At 36.8% G+C, this 18,764-nt stretch overlaps 1 protein-coding gene across 10 annotated transcripts in view; it reads right to left on the reverse strand.

Moving 5' to 3' along the window:
• LOC110373039 (disco-interacting protein 2) overlaps positions 1–18,764 on the reverse strand; it is a 96,158-nt gene that overhangs the window by 26,632 nt on the left and 50,762 nt on the right. For 2 of the 10 annotated variants that reach the window (XM_021330148.3, XM_021330147.3), the window contains exon 3: positions 9,430–9,510. The exons of the other annotated variants lie outside the window; for them this stretch is intronic. In XM_021330148.3, coding sequence (XP_021185823.1) covers positions 9,430–9,510 — 81 coding nt within the window. The remainder of the gene's footprint in view (positions 1–9,429; positions 9,511–18,764) is intronic. 10 annotated transcript variants of the gene reach the window in all.

An 18,764-nucleotide genomic window follows, 5' to 3' on the forward strand; every position in this document is an offset into this window, starting at 1 on the left:
ATTCTCAAGTTTATAACGCGCATACCTATTAGGTTCCCTACTAACATAACTAGTATCACAAACGTGTTAACGTCACTCATCATAAAATTAATTAACATCTTCACACGTTGACACTGACAACCTTCTCATTGCAGATACACGTTAGTATAAATACGATATAACAGCGTTAGCTCATCTTATGTTTACGAATATCAAAATCTTACAAACATCTGTTTATTTTCGAAGCTAAAAGGTCACGTATAAATAACAGTTAATTTATTATTGTAATGAGTGGAGTATATTCATGAGTTGTATATTAGGGTGTATTCATGGTGCGGGTTCAAGTATCCTGTGTGACGAGATGGTGTGACGTCACAGACCGCCGTGCCCGTATTGTGAGGCAGGCTGTGCGGCGCATGTACTTACACGTTTATTGTGTTCATGTCGTAAGCACACGCACGAATCGTGACACTTTAAAAACTTCCCTCTTCAATTTTATCTTACAGGAATTTCAACAGTAACTATTACTTGAATAATGGCAAAGTATTTTTGCTATTAATGTAGCTCGCTTGGATGAAACTTATTATCCAAGTAGTTGTGACCGTAATAACTAATAACAGCCTTGAAAACATGCAACAATCCACCAATTATGATCATTACATAGTATTACAATTCACTATCGGTCAGGAAATGTGTATATGGTAGTGATTTTGCAGTTTCCGTGAATGAACAGGCTGTAAGACGATTAAGGCCAGTATTTATTTGTTTAAAAAGTAATTAATTCAGTCAATTGGACAGATACTTGCAAATAATTATTCTACTTCGTGAAGACCTTACAAAGACTGCTCTATACGCCAAGTTTAGGTTAAGCAAGTTAATAGACATTTTATAAGTTTCAAAAACATTATCACACGTTGAATACGATGAGAAACCCCAAATTGAATTGAAGACCTCCTAACTAGAAGTTTCGCAAAAAGTCGAAGGTTCATAACTTGCGTGTGTCACTCGCTCATTGCTGTAATGGACGGCACGTGGTACGTTGATCACTGTATGCTAACACCTGCCTCTCGCTTGGCAACCCACCGTGGTCACCATTAACCACTACTTGAAGTTTCATCCAGACATTATTTTCAACGTCTTCGCCAAAGGCTTTTTGGAAAAACTGTTTGCATAATTGTACGCTGCGGGATTTAAAAGCGTTTTATCCTTCAATTGCAAGTTTCAACATAAAATATTTGTGTAAATGTATTTCCACATTTTTTCAGCCATCGCCGTCGATGAGTGTACGAAAAGTATTTTGGCAAAACCGATTAAATAAATCCTGTTGAGTTGTACCAAAATCCATATTGCGATTTCGATTTATAAAAATATTGGAATGTTAAATCACAGGATTCATTAATGCAGTTTGTTTATAGAATCTGCAACGTGTTAGTGCTTACGAGAATGGCTGAGCTGTCATTAAAAATGTCTTGATATCTTGATGCGCTAGCCCGCCTGTCTATTGTTTGACTACGTTGCGTGCGTCTAAACATCACTATAAAACGTAAGAATAATATTTATTGTTTGATGTTCATTCATTCGTGGCTACTACTTTCGTTTGTCTGCTGATCATCGTGCCCATCAGTTAAATTCGCACATGTGTAAAACATTTGTCAGTTAAAAGTAATGCAAATGGAAAATCTACTCAATCATGACGCATTAAAGTCGGTTATTCAGACTACAGGTACTGCAGGAAATGGCATATTTCTTTGTTCGATTGTTTGTACCAGATGTTAAAGTCGTTAGTCGTGTCAGGGGTAGCCTGAGACCTTGATACCCTCTGGCTACTCACATCCAAGACACTAGAACCCTAATACTTATATATTATTTTAAAGTCTAAGCTCCAGCTTTTATGCCGTGGCAACTCTCAGTCAACAGATTTAAGTAAATCCGTTAGTGACTACGCTATTATTAAAAACAACAAACAGTAGTACATAGTACTCTATATAGGTACACGCCAATATTTCAGATGACATTCTACATTTCTTTCCGCATCACCTACTTTTAACATTGCAAAAGTGAATCGAACCGTAAACTCAGTCACAAGAAAAGCACATTCAATTATTTTCGAATGTAGTTCGTGGTTACACAGAAGTACGTCCTCGTATAATATGAAAAGGGGACTCAAAAGACGGAGCCCGCCATGGTTTCGCGTAAGAGACGATATATTCCGGACAGGTACGTGAAGGCTACCTTCGGGGAAACTGGAGCATGAATATATGTGTGCATCTGCAGAATTTTGTCATATTACACGAACCTGTAGTTCACGTACAGGCAACGATACGGATGCAGATTGCTATTTCACATTCGAACGTGCCCAGCATACCCGTTGTCAATTAGTCAAACGCGTCTTAAAACCTCGTGTGGAAACGAACGGTACAACTAAAATGTACTTGTGTTGTTACACGACCCAACGCAGAAGGCTGTAGGTGGTAACTAGATAGGTTAATTGCAGGCTATTCATTACGATAAATGGTTTGCACATTGATGTGCTCTTGTTGTATCAGTTAAGGCCATCACTATAATTGGTGTTTATCAATCAACAATTTCGGTGGCGTCTAATCCAGTCTCTATAGCTGGACGTTAGAGTATTTCTAACAGTGAGAAAAGTTTTAAATGCAAATACTTTTCCCGATACACCAAACTCTGCTTTGCAGTGCAGTCAGGACAAAAAAAAAAGAAATGGTGGGATACCGCTCTCACAGCTGAATGACGTTCAGTTCAGACAAGTTTGACACAAAAGGATACGACCAACTATAAAGGGTTGACAAGTATTTAAATTAGTAAGTTCGTTGACCGTGGCCTGGTTTGTTTATTTTTTTTTATTTTAATGAAATAAACTTGTATTTTTCCCCGGGGAGGTAAATATAAGTGAATATAGTATGTTCAAGTTTGTTTATCAGTATGGATCAAAAATATGCAAAAGCTCAATCATATTTTTTTCTCAAACACCGAAGCTAGAAAACAGATAGAGCATACTACTAATTTGCAATATTTTCCAACGTGTTCAGTGTACACATACCTACGGTGTGTGTTGCGTTCAAAGAGTAAAAAGTCAAATTGTCAATACAAAACTGCGAATGTTTGTAATGGAATATTGGGCTCAAGGGATCCCTGGTATCGCATTCAGTAAATAAATATTTGATGTGAAAATACACGGTTACTTTTCCACCGACCATTCCCGTACAACGAAAAAAATGGACGTATCAATCGAAATAGCGAGAGCTTCTGTGTTTTGCAATAACACGTCTGTTAATTGCAATCAACTGAAAACAGAACACGATGTTAAGTGCTCTTTTAATTAAATTATTCAACGTTTTAAAACTGTTCAGATTTACTTCACTATCAAGGCAGCCATTTAAAAGTTCACAAAAGGTGAAGAGGTAACGCTCTAAGATGAAACTAAGTTGGTGAAAATTTCACCTTACTATGTCAGATACGCAGAAGTTGGGAGAAGAAACTAGAACTTTACAAGAACTATATAACTTTTAAGAACTTGTTGCCAGCCAATATTTTCGCTTGGCAGCGTATTTAGGTTAAATGACGCCACAAACATGTTCAATCTATTCATAACATTGCAATAAAACAACAAATATCGAAAATTAGAATTGCACAAGCAGTCAAGAAGTAACAATAATATCTTCAGGATATGCAGACTGAATATGAATACAGAATATGCATGTGTGTAAGAAAACGTGTAATACAAACGGAATTGGTATAATTCGCATTAGTGTATTCCAAATAAACCCGACACGTAACAAACCTTATTTGCAAACGGCAAACATCAAATCTGTTTCATTGCTATCCGATATTAAACATCCTCTCCCACCTTAGTTTGATAAAACGGTTGATTACTCTGTTTAATCGCTCGATTAACTTTAATGAACATGAAATTCATGGTTAACAGCTGTTTTCAATTTATCGAACTTGTATCTTGTCGGTGAACTTCGGAGTGAGTTGTGCCTATTCTATCTGGGAATCCTTCGAGCGGAATACCTTCGAAGCTTGGCTATTCCCCGAACCGGAATCATTGCGGTCTTGTCGAAACATAGAAATATGCTAATATAATAATTTGTCTCGCTGTGAATAGTGACTATTGAATACTGGAGAACCTTCAAGTTTCCTTTGGTTAAATGATATTTGCGCAATCTAACAAAACTGACCGGTCCCAAATTCCAGGACATTTAGAGCTACATTTCGGCTAGAAGTATCTTATTTAGATTGCGAGATATTATCTGCGAAATCGTACAGGTAAGTTCTACGTTAAATTTTGAACTCCGTTTTGCTCAGTACACTACCTTAGCAGAAGGAAGCTTACATTATGTACCCGGAATATGCAGGGGAGCTTCGTTGATATCTTCATACAGTCACTAACATGCTTTACGTGAAGATCCAGCACACACCTGCTCGGTACTTACTCGTTATAATATTAGATGATCTGACCATCAACCGGTGAAGCTCCCGAAATACTACGATACTAACGATATATCAGTTTATTACAAAAAGTAACTTGTACTACATATTTTAAGTGATTAAAATAGGTGCTCCAGAAGAAGATTTTTTAAAGCAAATGACCAATCAAATCAATTAATCCAATTTAAGCATAGGTTACACTTCGTCGTGTGCAAACAAAAGCTTTTCAAACGTTGGGATAAACGCGTCCTACGTTCCTACCGGTATCAACGCCTCTGGCTACGAGCGTCGATTCGGAGCTCGAGGCATTATCAATATTTGAGTACCTCAGAGTATGAAACAAATAGCGTCTAACAGCGGCTGGCTTACGGCGAGGCGCGTACTGTAATGTAGACCATAACTAATCCCTAAACAAGTATTAATTCAAGACGTGAACTTCGTTTAATTCATACTCCGTGATGTACAAGGTTTCGGAAAATCGACACAGGAATTTAACGTTGGGCGATCGTGGCACGTCAAATTGTTGATTATTTCATTGGTGCACTAAATCCTGCACAGGTAAAGGCAATCACCGACACGTTACCGCCGGTGGCTCTTTAATTAGAACGGCTAATTTATGTTGATTTGTGATTAGCTAAAATATCAGAGGTATTTAGTTCGCAGCTCTTGTTTATTTTGTTGTTAATTTTTAATCTATCATAGCAGTGCATTATGTATGACTATCTGTATACCGAAGTTGGGAAAGCTTAAGAAGCTTACGTAAAAACTAATTTGCCCCTGGTTTCACCAGCTATAAGTTCCGGCAACATTGGTCTAGCCAAATTAGAAACAGACATAAGAAACCGATATACAGAAAAATTCAATCTAGAACTATCTAGAAAGACTCTCCAACGAATAAGCAAATTAATAAATTAAATTGTGTACCAACCTATAAACTCTACTTTGATAGTAGAATCTAAGCTTATCAGGATATCATTACATCAGAAATTAATGTTGCATGAAATAATATTTATGTCGATTGCAAAATACATGCGTGTTTGTATCAAAGTGACATAACCATTTCGCGTATAAGGTACTTAGTCGTCACGTCAATCAATGTAGGCTTAGCGTCCAGCCGACGACTTGAATATCAAAATTATTAATTTATCAGTTATCTTACGACACTGTGCTGCATCATTATAAAAGATTAACTTTGGCTGCTCTTTTGTAAAGGAAGAGTTCACTTGAATCAAAATCTCCTTTTAGTAGATAAGTACTAAAGTGAGTTCTATGAACGCTTGACTAAAGCAACACATTGCGCTATCCAATTAACCTCAGTTCAAGCACTAAGCTGCTGAAACAAACAAGCAAAGTTCTAACATAATACCAAAAGCAGCGTGGCTTAAAATTTACGAACGCACAAGTTCCCTCATCTTCCTTTAAGCAGAACAAATGAGAAAGCTGAACAACAGCAGCATGAATGCAGGGGTACCAATTATCTGGTAGGTGCATAAAAATACAGCGAAGTAGTGCATGTGTTCTGCAACTGCATTTCGTTAGCCGGGTGTTGTGGACTCCTGCATAATGGATGCAAGTTATGAGCACTGACAATGGAGAAAGATATAACTACGCGTTTACCGCATTGAACTGTGTTCTGTGCTGACTCAGTTTTGAAATGAAACTATCCCTGAATACCCTGAAAGTAGTACAACTATTGCTGGCATAAGTTTTTCTTGTATTGGTAGCCTAGTGAACGTTCGACAAATTACGTGCGTGCATGCACAAGCTAATTTGAATTCAAACTAGCTTTAGCTTTAAACTTTGTGAGCTTTACGTGTTTAACCACTAACTAATAGTGATTAGGAATCACTAATAGGATATGTGCGGCGGCGGCACTTTCATCAGTACCGTTGGGTTCGATTTTGCATTAGGCGTATGAGTTTGTCGTTATTTTAATTCTACTAATGAATCAGTATGTAGCGGTGTTTATTGAAGAAAACAATTAAACTTTGGTAACCCATCGTAAACATTTAAGTACGTTATGTAACAATTAAATTATGAAGCTGATAGAAAATTCAACGTTCATTTAAAACAGGACTAAATTCTACTTTAAATATAGTACCTGCTAATAAGCCAAAAGCTTCCACAGCATTCCATTACACTGGGAACGTTATACAAACGCTTAATAAGCTGTTAGCGAATATTCACCAAAATGGACGCTGTTGAACTAACGTTGGTAAATAATGTCTGGAGTGGGGAAATGATTATTTATTCAATTAAAGCTAATCAACTAGTCTGAACTCAAATTATGTAAATGTTACTTTCATTAACACCGTTTTGAGCAATACCAGGAATCCCTAGCAGACTTAATTTAAATTGTAGATCTATTTATATGGGACGGTACTTTAAATCGAAGCTCAACTCACAAGATAATATTAAGCTTGTTGATAAGAAAAAGAGGCCATTGTCTTATTATGCCGCGTTACATAATTCCTATAACTTGAGTACGTAAATAAACAATCTTATGAAAGCAGCTGACATCATCGATAAAAGTTTCACTGCTAGTTTTGTGAGACTAGCATAAAATATTTACTATAAATGTGTTTAAGAGCAGACGCAGAGCGAAAGCTATCTTATTCCTTGACAAAAGCCAGCAAATGAATCATTGTAGGCGTGACGGTTACGTCAGTACCGTTCCCCGAGCCTTGCGGAGCTGTTACATAGTTCAATGTTAATATTGTAACTAGGAACGTTACATACAACAGGTATATCCCGCTGTGGAACTTTAGAAAAATAACTAGATTTTTTTAAAAAGGCGTTGTCTATCCCCTTATTACTTAGTTGCTGTTTTCCGGTGATTTTACCCGCGTCCTGAGTGTATTTCTACCCGTACAGGGATAAAATATAGCTTATGTTACTCAGTTATAGAGTTGCTCACTAACAGTGAAATCATTTTTCAAATCTGTTCCGTACTCTAGGAGCCTTTTTGGCACAAACCACCAAAAAAAGCTTTCCTCTTTATTAGAGGTATATAGAATAGACAAACAAATTTTATATATACCTGGGTGACTTGTTAATGCCCTTATTACTTATTGTTTTTGATAAATTGTTGCTTTCATTCCGATTGGAGAATTCGTGTTACAGTATTCACTGGCTGTAATCGGATTTAAAACGCGGCGCCCGCAACACACCTTCCCATTCGCGGCTTTTGAAATTGCGATTTTATTTAATTATTGCCTTGGTTCGTGAAAATCGGAAGAATGCCACTGGATGCGTATTTCGGTATTTTAATTTAAACCCGGTTATCGCCAACAGTTAATGATAAATCACTCGTACAAGGAAAATGATTTTTATGATTCAAGGATCTTAATATATTGTTTATTTATGGACCATGTATATTGATATCTTACAGAATAACTTACTAAGTAGATATATAATCTTGAGTATTTGCTTTTAAGTTGCAGTTTTTTTTATTTCAATTTTCTGGTCTGGCTTTTATAGTAAATTTCGTGAAAGAGTGACCTTACAGCAAATAGTATTGCTCAGCACAGATCTACATTGTGTGAGTAAATAACAGACATTAGTCCATAAACAATAAAATGGCGTACAGGCCAATAATTACCATTAGTAGTGACTAATGGCCTTCCACGCATTTGCAAATATGCCTATTATTAAATGACCTCACCGTCTTAATATTTTCAAGTTATCGAATTAGGTCAAGCTAAAAAACTCGTGCCAAATACTGCAATTACTTTGTTCGTATTTTTATTTTTATAAAGTTGCGTAGGAAGAACAATAATAAAAATATAAATAGAGTAGTGAATCAATCGGAGGCGCTTATAAAAACACAATGATGTTTTTTCTCTAACACAAAGATATAAATTAAGTTGAAGTACGATGGAAGAATGCATAATGGTTCATTTATAAAGTTATAGTTGGAAGATGTCCCGTTTTATGTTAACTAGTATGGAAACAATATTAAATGTTACTTATACGTAAGACTTTAACGGAACAGTTTTATGATTTACACAGTTTTGTGTAGAGCTAGCCTTATTTGAATTTCGGCAAATCTCGAAAAGTTTCAGTACCAGCTTTTATGGACATACTGATTAATCATATTATTATATCAAGAAACTTTGTATTGACTTAAAAGTTAATCACTACTTTAAACATTTCTTCGATATTTTTGCATCCAAATCAATATATGTATGTAAATAGAAAGCCAGGCAGTGGACCAGTCCCACCGGTTATGAGACCACGAATTTGCAACACGATTTTATTAGTCGGTGCCGATTCCGGTACTCGGCACTGTAAAGTAGGTGGTAAATAAATAGCGTTTGTTACATAAAATATAGCCACAACGAAGTCAATTATACACTGGAGGCGATAAATACTCTCCTGTTTCAAAGCTGCCTTTAAAACGGCGAACCTCCTATAGTTACTTAAATAACATAATACTTATAAGTTAATACACATAAGAAGAGAAGAAAGTTAATGATACTGTTCATCTAACCAAACCAATACAATTAAAGATACTTCTAACAAGATTGAATGCAGTTGACGACAGAACCCTAAACCAGCCCAATAAAAAAATAAATCTAGAATGACATCACACCAGTAGGGTTACCAACTATGATTAACAAACAAGCCTCAGTGGTTATTTGAAAAAGAAATGGATTTTTCGATGAGACTCGAATAACCAAAACGGTTATCAGGATTTTCAATCAGAATCTGTCAGTTTTCGCTGAAAACCGAGGTTTATGCCGGTTATTTTCATTCGCTCATAAAATGTTTGTATATTGAGCAGTAATCGATTCCGTTAATCTCGTTATAACGTATTCATACTATAATCTATATCGGTTGAATAACGTGTAACCTACTCAAAAAAATAAGTTAAATAAAAAACTAAAATCCACATGAGTCATTTAAAAAATGTTGAAGGTTGGCAACCCTACACAATAGCAATGACCGACGCGTCTACGAACAGAGCGTAAGGTTCTTTATAATGTAGTGACTCACCCGAATGGTAGCGGCTCTCGTTCCGCGTAAGCCGCCTGTTGGTCCTTCCAGGCGGCGAACGCAGCGCCGCGGCCGACCTCACTGCGACCCGATAAAGAACCACACGTAGACGTAACAACACACACACAACGCCACACGCTAACTTACACAGACGCCACAGATAAGAGCCCCCGCAGACCACAGACTTTTTATCGGCCGATAGTTTAGTCGGGTTGGCCTGCTAGTGCGCACACCGAGCCAACTAAACAGTTTAGTCGGTGATGAGTGCGCAAACTATCCAACAGTCTGCCGACTATTTGCTAGTTTCTAACTAACTGGTAAAAAGAGTGGTCGCACCGCACAATGAAAATTAATAAAACATTGCATAGAAATGTTATTATTGCTCTCATCCACCGGAGGAGGAAAATTAAAAAGCTCATTCCAATCAGGAACAACAGCTTCACAAACTTCCTTCCACAGTTTTTTCTTCACATTTACGTCAGAGTACTCTTTTATGTTTTTCTTATAAAGTGCAGGGCGTTTTTCGACTTTCTCGATCAAAGTTACGATCGAAGATTCCGAAATAAGTGACTGAGAATTGGGCGACGCCATTTTACAAAACACGCGCGACCGACCATTCGCTGTCAAAGTTCGGAGCGAACTGAACTATCGGCTTAGTCGGCCGACTAAAAAATCGTCATGTGTGCGCGTGTGGTAGGGAGCCAATACTGATTATACGGTCGGCCGATAGTTTGCCGACAGTTTAGTTTGAATGGAATCGGGAAGCCCATCAAACTTTTTTATCGGCCGATACCAAATCGTCATAGTGTGCGCACTTGCTAACATCTGCGTACTGATTAAGAGCCCGACCAAACTATCGGCCGATAAAAAGTCTGTGGTCTGCGGGGGCTCTTATACTTCTTATTTTTTCGAATTCGGAATCGAAAGCGCGCCAATATTTGACAGTCAAAACTGTACCGCTTGTTGTCGAAAACAGATCTAAAGTGTTTTCGATTCCGAAATCGCAGTAAACAAGTTTAATCACCACGTTAATTAATGCAAACTATAACATTAGCAAATAGTCTAAACAGTTAAATGGTGTTTAAAATTGCTTCTATGTTACTTTCTGAGAATTATCCCCGGTAATTCTGAGTACATTTTATTTATATTACTGTTAATACTTAGATACATTAGGTTTTATTTACAATATCACGCGTCAACAACCACATTTTACTTTTGGTACTACTAAACGTTGGCTTTCCTATTATTAATATTATAAATGCTAATGAAACTCTGCCTGTCTGCTAAAACTTCTGATCCGATAATAGCGTAGAGCCTCAGAAAGGATAGCTTTCTATCCGCGTGCAGAACGTTAGTAGAAATCGAGACGCAGGGCAGCTGATAATCGAAAATATCAGAGAGCGCACTATAATTAAAAAAATATATATAATGTGCTATACGTGTATTTACCCTACCGCAAAATATAAAAGTAAAATCATATCTCTTCATTCATCTTATACTTATAACTTACGTTAAGACAAAGTAAACAAAAATACCTGTTACTCTGAGTGTCAGTATTGGAATTTATTTTCATGAAAAAGAATACTCTACAAAGGTCCGATCACTCATTTGCAAGTTCCATGCCGTCAACAAAAAAAAGAAACTTTTTTTAATCATTTTCTTTTTTTTTTTCACGAACTGTCATAAAAAAAATATCTTTGTCAAATAAAGTGACGTGAATGTAAAATCTAATATTATTTTAAAAGAATATGAGCGAAAATTATAATAAACCAGAAATTGCCGTGGATGTCGTGCGGCTTAGCTCTGATATTATTGACGAACATCTTTGTAACTCGACTGCTGTTTTGCATGACATTTTGAAAGATAAGGAAGACCCCCGTGATTGCGAGGGTGACGGTGAAGCGCCCTCTGACAGCGATGCTAGCGAAGAAGACGGCCACATGTGCCAACATTGTGGCAAGATCTACAAAAATGATAGTACGTTGCACGCTCATTACCTACTCATGCACCCTGAGAATGAGCTAGAGGGGCAATGTAAAGAGTGCGACAAGAAGTACCCGTCGCTGTTGAGTTTGCAGAAGCACATAAGATACATGCACCGTTACGTCCATCGTTGTAAAGCTTGTTACAGAACGTTTGCGACACCTGAATTATTGGCTGCACATGGCGAACGTTGTACTATAACTGACACGCCTTGTCCACAGTGTAGCAAGGTTTTCTATTCGCAACTAGCCCTACAAAATCACATGAAGTACAAACATCCGCAGAAGACAAATCATTGGTGCGAGCTCTGTCGTCGAACATTCACCACTCACCGTGGCCTGATGAACCACAACGCTAAAATACATCCTCCCGGAGCAACTGATTGCAGTTGGTGCGAGAAAACCTTCAACTCTGTGACAGGTCTTCAAAGTCACATACTTTACAAGCATACAGAAGGTGGATCTAGATGTGCACAGTGCCATAAAGTGTTTGCAAAGAAGATATGTCTACGAAAGCATTTAATTAAGAATCATCGGTATACTATGGGTAATTTTGTAGATATTTCTGAAGCATCGACTTCCAGCGAATTAAATATCAATGAATAATTATTTATTTCATCCATTTGTCAGATTAACATTGTATTTTCATTGAAAATGTTGTTTTAATTACACAGTTTTATTTTTAAACAATTATTTTTCTTTATAGAACATTTGACTTAAACAAATGTATTTTTCATAGATTGTTAGCCCAGTAATATAAGCACAAGCAAGCGAAATGCATTTAAAATTAAATTGCATTTTTTTCAATCAGTTTTAAGGCACTCTATTATTTATAGCACTGTCTGTTGTGATGGTATCTTTAGGGGCACGTGCCACGTCCACTGTTAACGGTAAAGTGCACGACACGGTCAACCCAACGAATGACGCGATAAAGGTTGCCTTAATAAAATATTAATAATCACCACTCTATACCTGCTGGGTATAAATAACCTGCGACATAACCAACCCATCCCGCTGTCACTCGGGCGTGGTATTCAACAAGTCTGCACAGGATATTACAGGGACATACGAAAATATGGAACGTACGTCTAATGAGTAATTCAACAGGAAAACCGGAGTTCCAAATAGCGAACTGATTATAAGTCGAGACGATTTTTTTAGATGGTATTGATTTTGAAACCTACTATTTGATTTTGGTTTGAAAAAGATAAAGCGCACACTATCAACTAAGTAAAAAAATAACAGATTAGTGAGTGAGTAGAACAATATGAAAGCGAGACCTAAAATACCCACCCTAACATAGGAGGATACCCAGGCTAAACTCAAACGACAACACGCCTATCTCAATTAGCGTTCAGTTGTAGTCTTTGAAACAAAAGCATTTGCACACCCTAATACCCAGCGACAGCCGTGAGGGATGCACGTGCATGGGACTCTGACTTTAAACCCCAGTCGCTACTAAAACAATTCGCGGTTTCAGTTTCAAATAGTATCGCAGCACAAGATTAAATTGACATTAGGCTGCACACAAACCATTGTGTGACAAAATGAATATGCAAGTCGGTTATACCAACTCTTCGCTTGGAAAGTTTCACGTACAAATTCTATTATTCCGAACAATGTAAGTTTTGTACAACATTGATATAAGCTGCATATAAGGACGTACGGGCTTGGACGCAGAAAGGGGAATTTGTGAAGAGCAGATTTCATTCTGTAGAAATACGGAAAATGTAACGTCGAGAGTATTTAATTAGTAGTCGTGTGTCTTTCAGCATTCTTCAGAGTTATTTGTTGAGTTGAAATTAAATGTTTGTAAAAGAATTATGAGAAAATGTGTAGGAGCGTGTGGGAATGGAAACCAGATGATGAGGTTATTACGGCTGTCGTTGTAGTACCTACTTTGAAATGTATGTTGTAATGGAAGAGTCTTGTTGTTTGTTGAAATTCATATCAACATTCTGTATGTCGACAGTAAGGAATTTAAATTAAAACCTTCGGGGGACTATCACAAGAATTTGCATCAACAGTTTCGTTCACAAAATATTATACAAAATATTTGCTATTTTCTGTGAAAAGCTCATGCTTCGATTTTGATCCAACAGATTGCAATCGTTGCCTATTTCGCGGTAATGTCCGGTGGGATGGGCTCTCACGACTGTTACGTAAGAGTAGTACATTTCAGATATCAGATATAAGCAAGTTACTGATTGAGAGGTTTAAACGGGGTTTAAAGCGGACTTTTTTAGAAGGTAAAATACTTTAAGGTACCCTGCAATCATGAAAAGTGGTCTTTAGTGAAGCGTGGTGGATTTTCATGCAACGGCGGGCCAAAGTGTGATAGTGGATTTTGGGACACATAAAGGGCTATTTTTCTTTCTGTTGTGGTAAAGATTTTTTACTTCCTACATAAAACAATACATAGCACAAATAGACCTAGTACTCCCAGCTTTCAGGATGCCCATGATATTACTTAGAATGATCAATTTGTATTTGAAAAGAGACTATTCAAATAGGGTGGGTGTGTTTACGTATAAATATTTAAGCGTTTCTTGTGAAGCGAACCGAAAAAAATAGGGCTACTAATTGGTATTGGTACCTATCGTTTAAAGAACTTTAATTGTCAAACGAAAATTGGATAAGTACGATCGAATTGGTCGTTAGTACGTATTTAAATCAGAGCTTTTATGAATTCAATAAGAAAACTGGACGTTTCACGCATGAAAGTAAAAAAATCCTTTTTGTTAGAAAATACAGATGAAATCAAAACAAGGAATTTATATGTGAAAGAATGTGTCCCGTTTTAGTGTATATAATCCAACATGGTAAAATAAATGTCAAGTTAACGTCTAAATGCCAGCCAGTCATCCAAAATTCGGGGAGATGTCGGCTTTTAACGCTACATGTGACCCCTGACAGGCTGGAAATTGTGATTGTGTTCAAAATACCAATTTGTAAGCCCGTTACATTCGAAGCGGGAACTTGCCGGTTAGTTTCATGATACATGATAATAAAAGCGTAATATGTTTAAGGTCTTAAATGTAGACTTTCTTTCCAAACTTAATTACTATCTGCAATAACATGGCAACAAAAATGTCCCCTGGTTGTTTGAGAAAATTAATTGTCGACGATAGAAGTTTGCTTCACAATAACGTGGTTACGCCACCGACACGGCACTGGCAGTAATTCTGTTAGTGCCAGCCAACCACGTGTCGAAATAGTATTACTGGCTACAGAGATCTTTTATTTGATTTATGTCAAGTCTTCCTCTTGAACAATAATATATGTTACAAAAATATACACAAATTCTGGGGTCTCAATAGATGGATCATATATTTAATTTACCTCTAATAAGCGATCCAATTTGACATACATAGAACTACATAGCATAAAATTCCGTCTGTGTCAATTTCAATACACCATCAACTTGCACCGTTTACACGCTTTCTTGCAAAGACGAAAACATTCACGTAGATAGTAGACGGTAAAATGGGTTGCTATCATAACGGATGAGTTAACAGCCTGCCTATTAATACTGTAACTACCGACACCAGTTACTATAGTTAACCATTTACGCACTGCTGCAATTGAATCCTACACGCAAATGCTACGATACGTGACTTTAAGTAATAAACGCTATGTCACTGCGCCGAGTCTGAGACTTGGTTTTGTCACTACGTAGTCTCCTAATTTGATTGCATAAAATATAAGAGTGTATTCCTTTGTAGTCTACGCGTCGGGCAGTGAACTCCCGTTAAATTTTATAATACCCCAATTGAAGATGCATACTTCACTGAATGTAAGCTACCGACCGGTGTGGTTCCCCCGAAAGGTTCATGAATTAATGATTACCAGGATAGTATATGTAGTTACCGCGTTTCTTGGTAACGTACATATTTTATGTTTTCGATTCGGTGTCTTCTGTGTCTGTATGTAGAAGTACAAGAAATGGAGAATAGAAAAGCTGATTTACCTATTTTTTGAGTCCGCGACAATTACGTTAAAAATATAAAACAATTTAATTGTACCTAGGTATTACTCCAATTATTTGATGCAGATATAAAAGTGCTATCCTTTTATTTGAATGAATGTTTTACAAAAATATCATCGATACGCGTCGATTTTGTAATTCATTTTCAGTTGACTCATTACAGTACTCCTTGACCGAGTTTTGGTAAGAGCAAGAATGCAGAGGAGGTTAAGGCTGAGCGTACACCTATCAACCATGATTCTTAATGATTTCACTTAACTATAATTGGCCCATCGCGTGATGGGGCCTTACGACGCTAACTAAAACGCAATTATAACTGTAATGCGACTAATTTCGTTAACATAAAGTTCTTTAGACATAACATTGTGTTGTTTTGCTTTCGTACACATACCATGTTGAACACGAATAACACAACTCAACAATGTGTTAGATTTATTGTGTCAAAAAGCTATGTGTAACTTTTGTAAAGCTGGTGAAGTTATAGCCTATCAATAGAACTGTCAACAGTGTTGAATAGTGAAGCGAAACTCGTGGTCAGTCGTGAGTGTTGGCCGTCACATCGAAGTGGACACCTGTCATAACGCCAATTTCATTCCAATTATTGCCAACACCTAGAGTTGCTTCAGCAAAATATCGACAGGTCAAGATGGAGTAACAATCGCTAAGTTTGTTTCAAATAGTTTTGGACTGGTTAGTGTTAGGCAGTTCCACAAATAATTTTACTCTAATACAAGTTTGAATAAATGATATATCTAACCTTCTTTTGTTTGTTTCAGCCCCAATATCGTAAAAGCTTTCTGTTATGAATTCAGTTTCAAACTATAAATAACTCTTCTTCGGCTGATACTGCAAAAACTAAACAAAACATTGAATACAAATGACAAAATTACCAACCTAATGTATGTATGAGGTACTTTGTCATTGAAAAAATGCAACCATCGGTTACAATTCAACGCATTGTCCCATAACATTATAAGTAGTGCCATTGAATTATAAATAGAAGCGTAAACAAATATCTTAGAAGCATAATCGCTGCATGAATCACGTTAGGCACACAAACCGCCAGTCTAATTGTGCTTGAATAAGGCTCTTCTCGTGTTTAAATTAAAATTTGTAATTCCCAGAAAGAGACACGTCATGCTTTTACAGCTTTTAATGAATTTTATTACGAAAACAAGAGGCTTATCTTGTTGACACAAAATACAAGTTTAAATAATTTACCGAAACTTATGGTTTTATCTGTGGAAAAATGAAATCATAGAGCGTGAGTATTCAGTTAACGCAAGTTAAGTTTGACGTTATTCAGTTAGAAAGGGATTATTCAGCACAGGGTTAGTAACGCGATTTGCTTCCATTTAAAAGCGTACCTAACAACTTTGCTCTCACACTTGACAGTTGTACCAATGTTTACCGCAAACCCTATAGTTAAATTTGCATTTATTATAATGTATAGCGATGAAATGCTGTGCATTGTTTAACCGACTTATGAGTGCAATAGTGGGTACGAGGTAACTTCACTTAGACAAAACATTGTTTCAGTGTGTTTAAAGGTTGCTTTTAGACATAAGGAAGGTTTACCTATTTATATAAGTAAAGCTAGAAAGCTTTTTTAATTAACCTCATAAATATCTGATATTATCAGGAAGATAAGTATTCTGAATACCTCACGACAATACTTAATAGAAACAAACTAAAATCAATACACTGAAACACTTCCACGCAACAAGTCCCAATGGCTAAAATAGATCGTATTTACTGGACCTCTTAGCAACAGTCAATAGGCCCTGCCATTTGTCTAGCGGAGACGGACAAGAAGACAGTTGGTCGATACGTATCCTTCCCAGTGAGCTTACGGATCAACTATTCGTAAAACAATGGCCAATTCTGCATTCAGATGCTCCACTGTTTCTGTTTGATTGTTTTATCCCGGAATACTGAAACGTTACTTAACTTTGAGTCTTACTAAAGTCTTTCTGCAGCAGCAATTAACGTGAGAGTGACTGTGATAGAATGACTTTTGAACAGCACTTAAAATTGACTGACGTTCCAGTATTCAGCCATTAATAAAGCAGTTTTTGTGTCTGTATCTTGTGGGAAATCTTAGCAGTGAAAAAAATATGTGCAGGCACCATTTAGGTACAGTTTAGAGTTCAGAATTAATTTAACTTAGGACATCACAAAAACAATTAAATTGTTCTTTTATGCAAAGCACCGAAGCCTTATATATACCAGACCAACTAATAAGCATTGTCTTTAGAAACCAATTCTTTGTTCATTCGTGGTCTCTAAAAAAAGCGAACAAAGTTGAGCGACCGCTATCGAATACCTACAGAAAGCGCAGACTGAAGTCAGACGAAATGGAATTGATAAAGACGAAGCCCTTTATAGTTAGACGTATGAATTAGCCTAACAGGATAAACTTTACATAGAGCTTTGAGCAATGTTTGAAACTTCATAAACCGTGTTGAATGCGAGTTGGCGATATAATGCATGCGAGCAAGCAGATGACATTTCACTTTCATAGCGTGTTCATCCGTTAAAATTTAATTAAACTTATCACACCACTGTAAAGTTTACCATGACAAAGGTAAATTAACTGCATGTGCTATCAAAACCACTCAAGGGGATCCTTTTATTAAGCCCGTATAAATAGATCTAATTAAGATGAAGTCCTATTTTCAGACGTAAAAATTCTCATCACTCATAAGAGATTTGGTTGACATCAATCCAAGCTTTCAAAGATCAATTACAGTAAGAGTACTCATAAGCATGAATCTAAAATAAAAAATCACTGAAATCTAAATGTAAAACATGGGCACCACCACTAAGTATGACACAATACGGCAAGGTCGAACCCCGCGTCGTTCTATTAGCGTGCGAATTGATCTGTGTGACGAGCTAATTGGGCAACACCGCGCCCAAACGTTCGCCAATCATCTGGACATAACACGTGGTGCTATCGATTCCTCTATCCCGAGAATTTAGGATACAAACGCGCTCTTTATTGACATAAAGCGTACAAATAGTAGACGTTCGAAACTTGCCAAACTGTGTGTTTTATAAAAGAGCGAACGCAGACTTTATTGACAAGCAACGACCAAAAAGTAGATTATCTAAAAGCATCACATGTATGTTTATAAAAGACGAAATGTATGAGATACCAACTTTGCCAGTTGCAGTCAGAGTTGCTACGTGAACACTATGGATCTTATTCATTCATGCGGCAAGGATCTTCCTGTATCTCTTAATAACAATGTATCGTGTGCAATTCGATAATTCTACATCTACAAAAATACCACGTCTTTTCAAAACATTCAGATTCAGTGTTCATTATAAACCTTTTTATAATCTTGTACGAAAGCAAA

Source organism: Helicoverpa armigera, chromosome 1 (genome assembly GCF_030705265.1).
Source record: "Helicoverpa armigera isolate CAAS_96S chromosome 1, ASM3070526v1, whole genome shotgun sequence".
In the NCBI taxonomy this organism is placed as follows: domain Eukaryota; kingdom Metazoa; phylum Arthropoda; class Insecta; order Lepidoptera; family Noctuidae; genus Helicoverpa; species Helicoverpa armigera.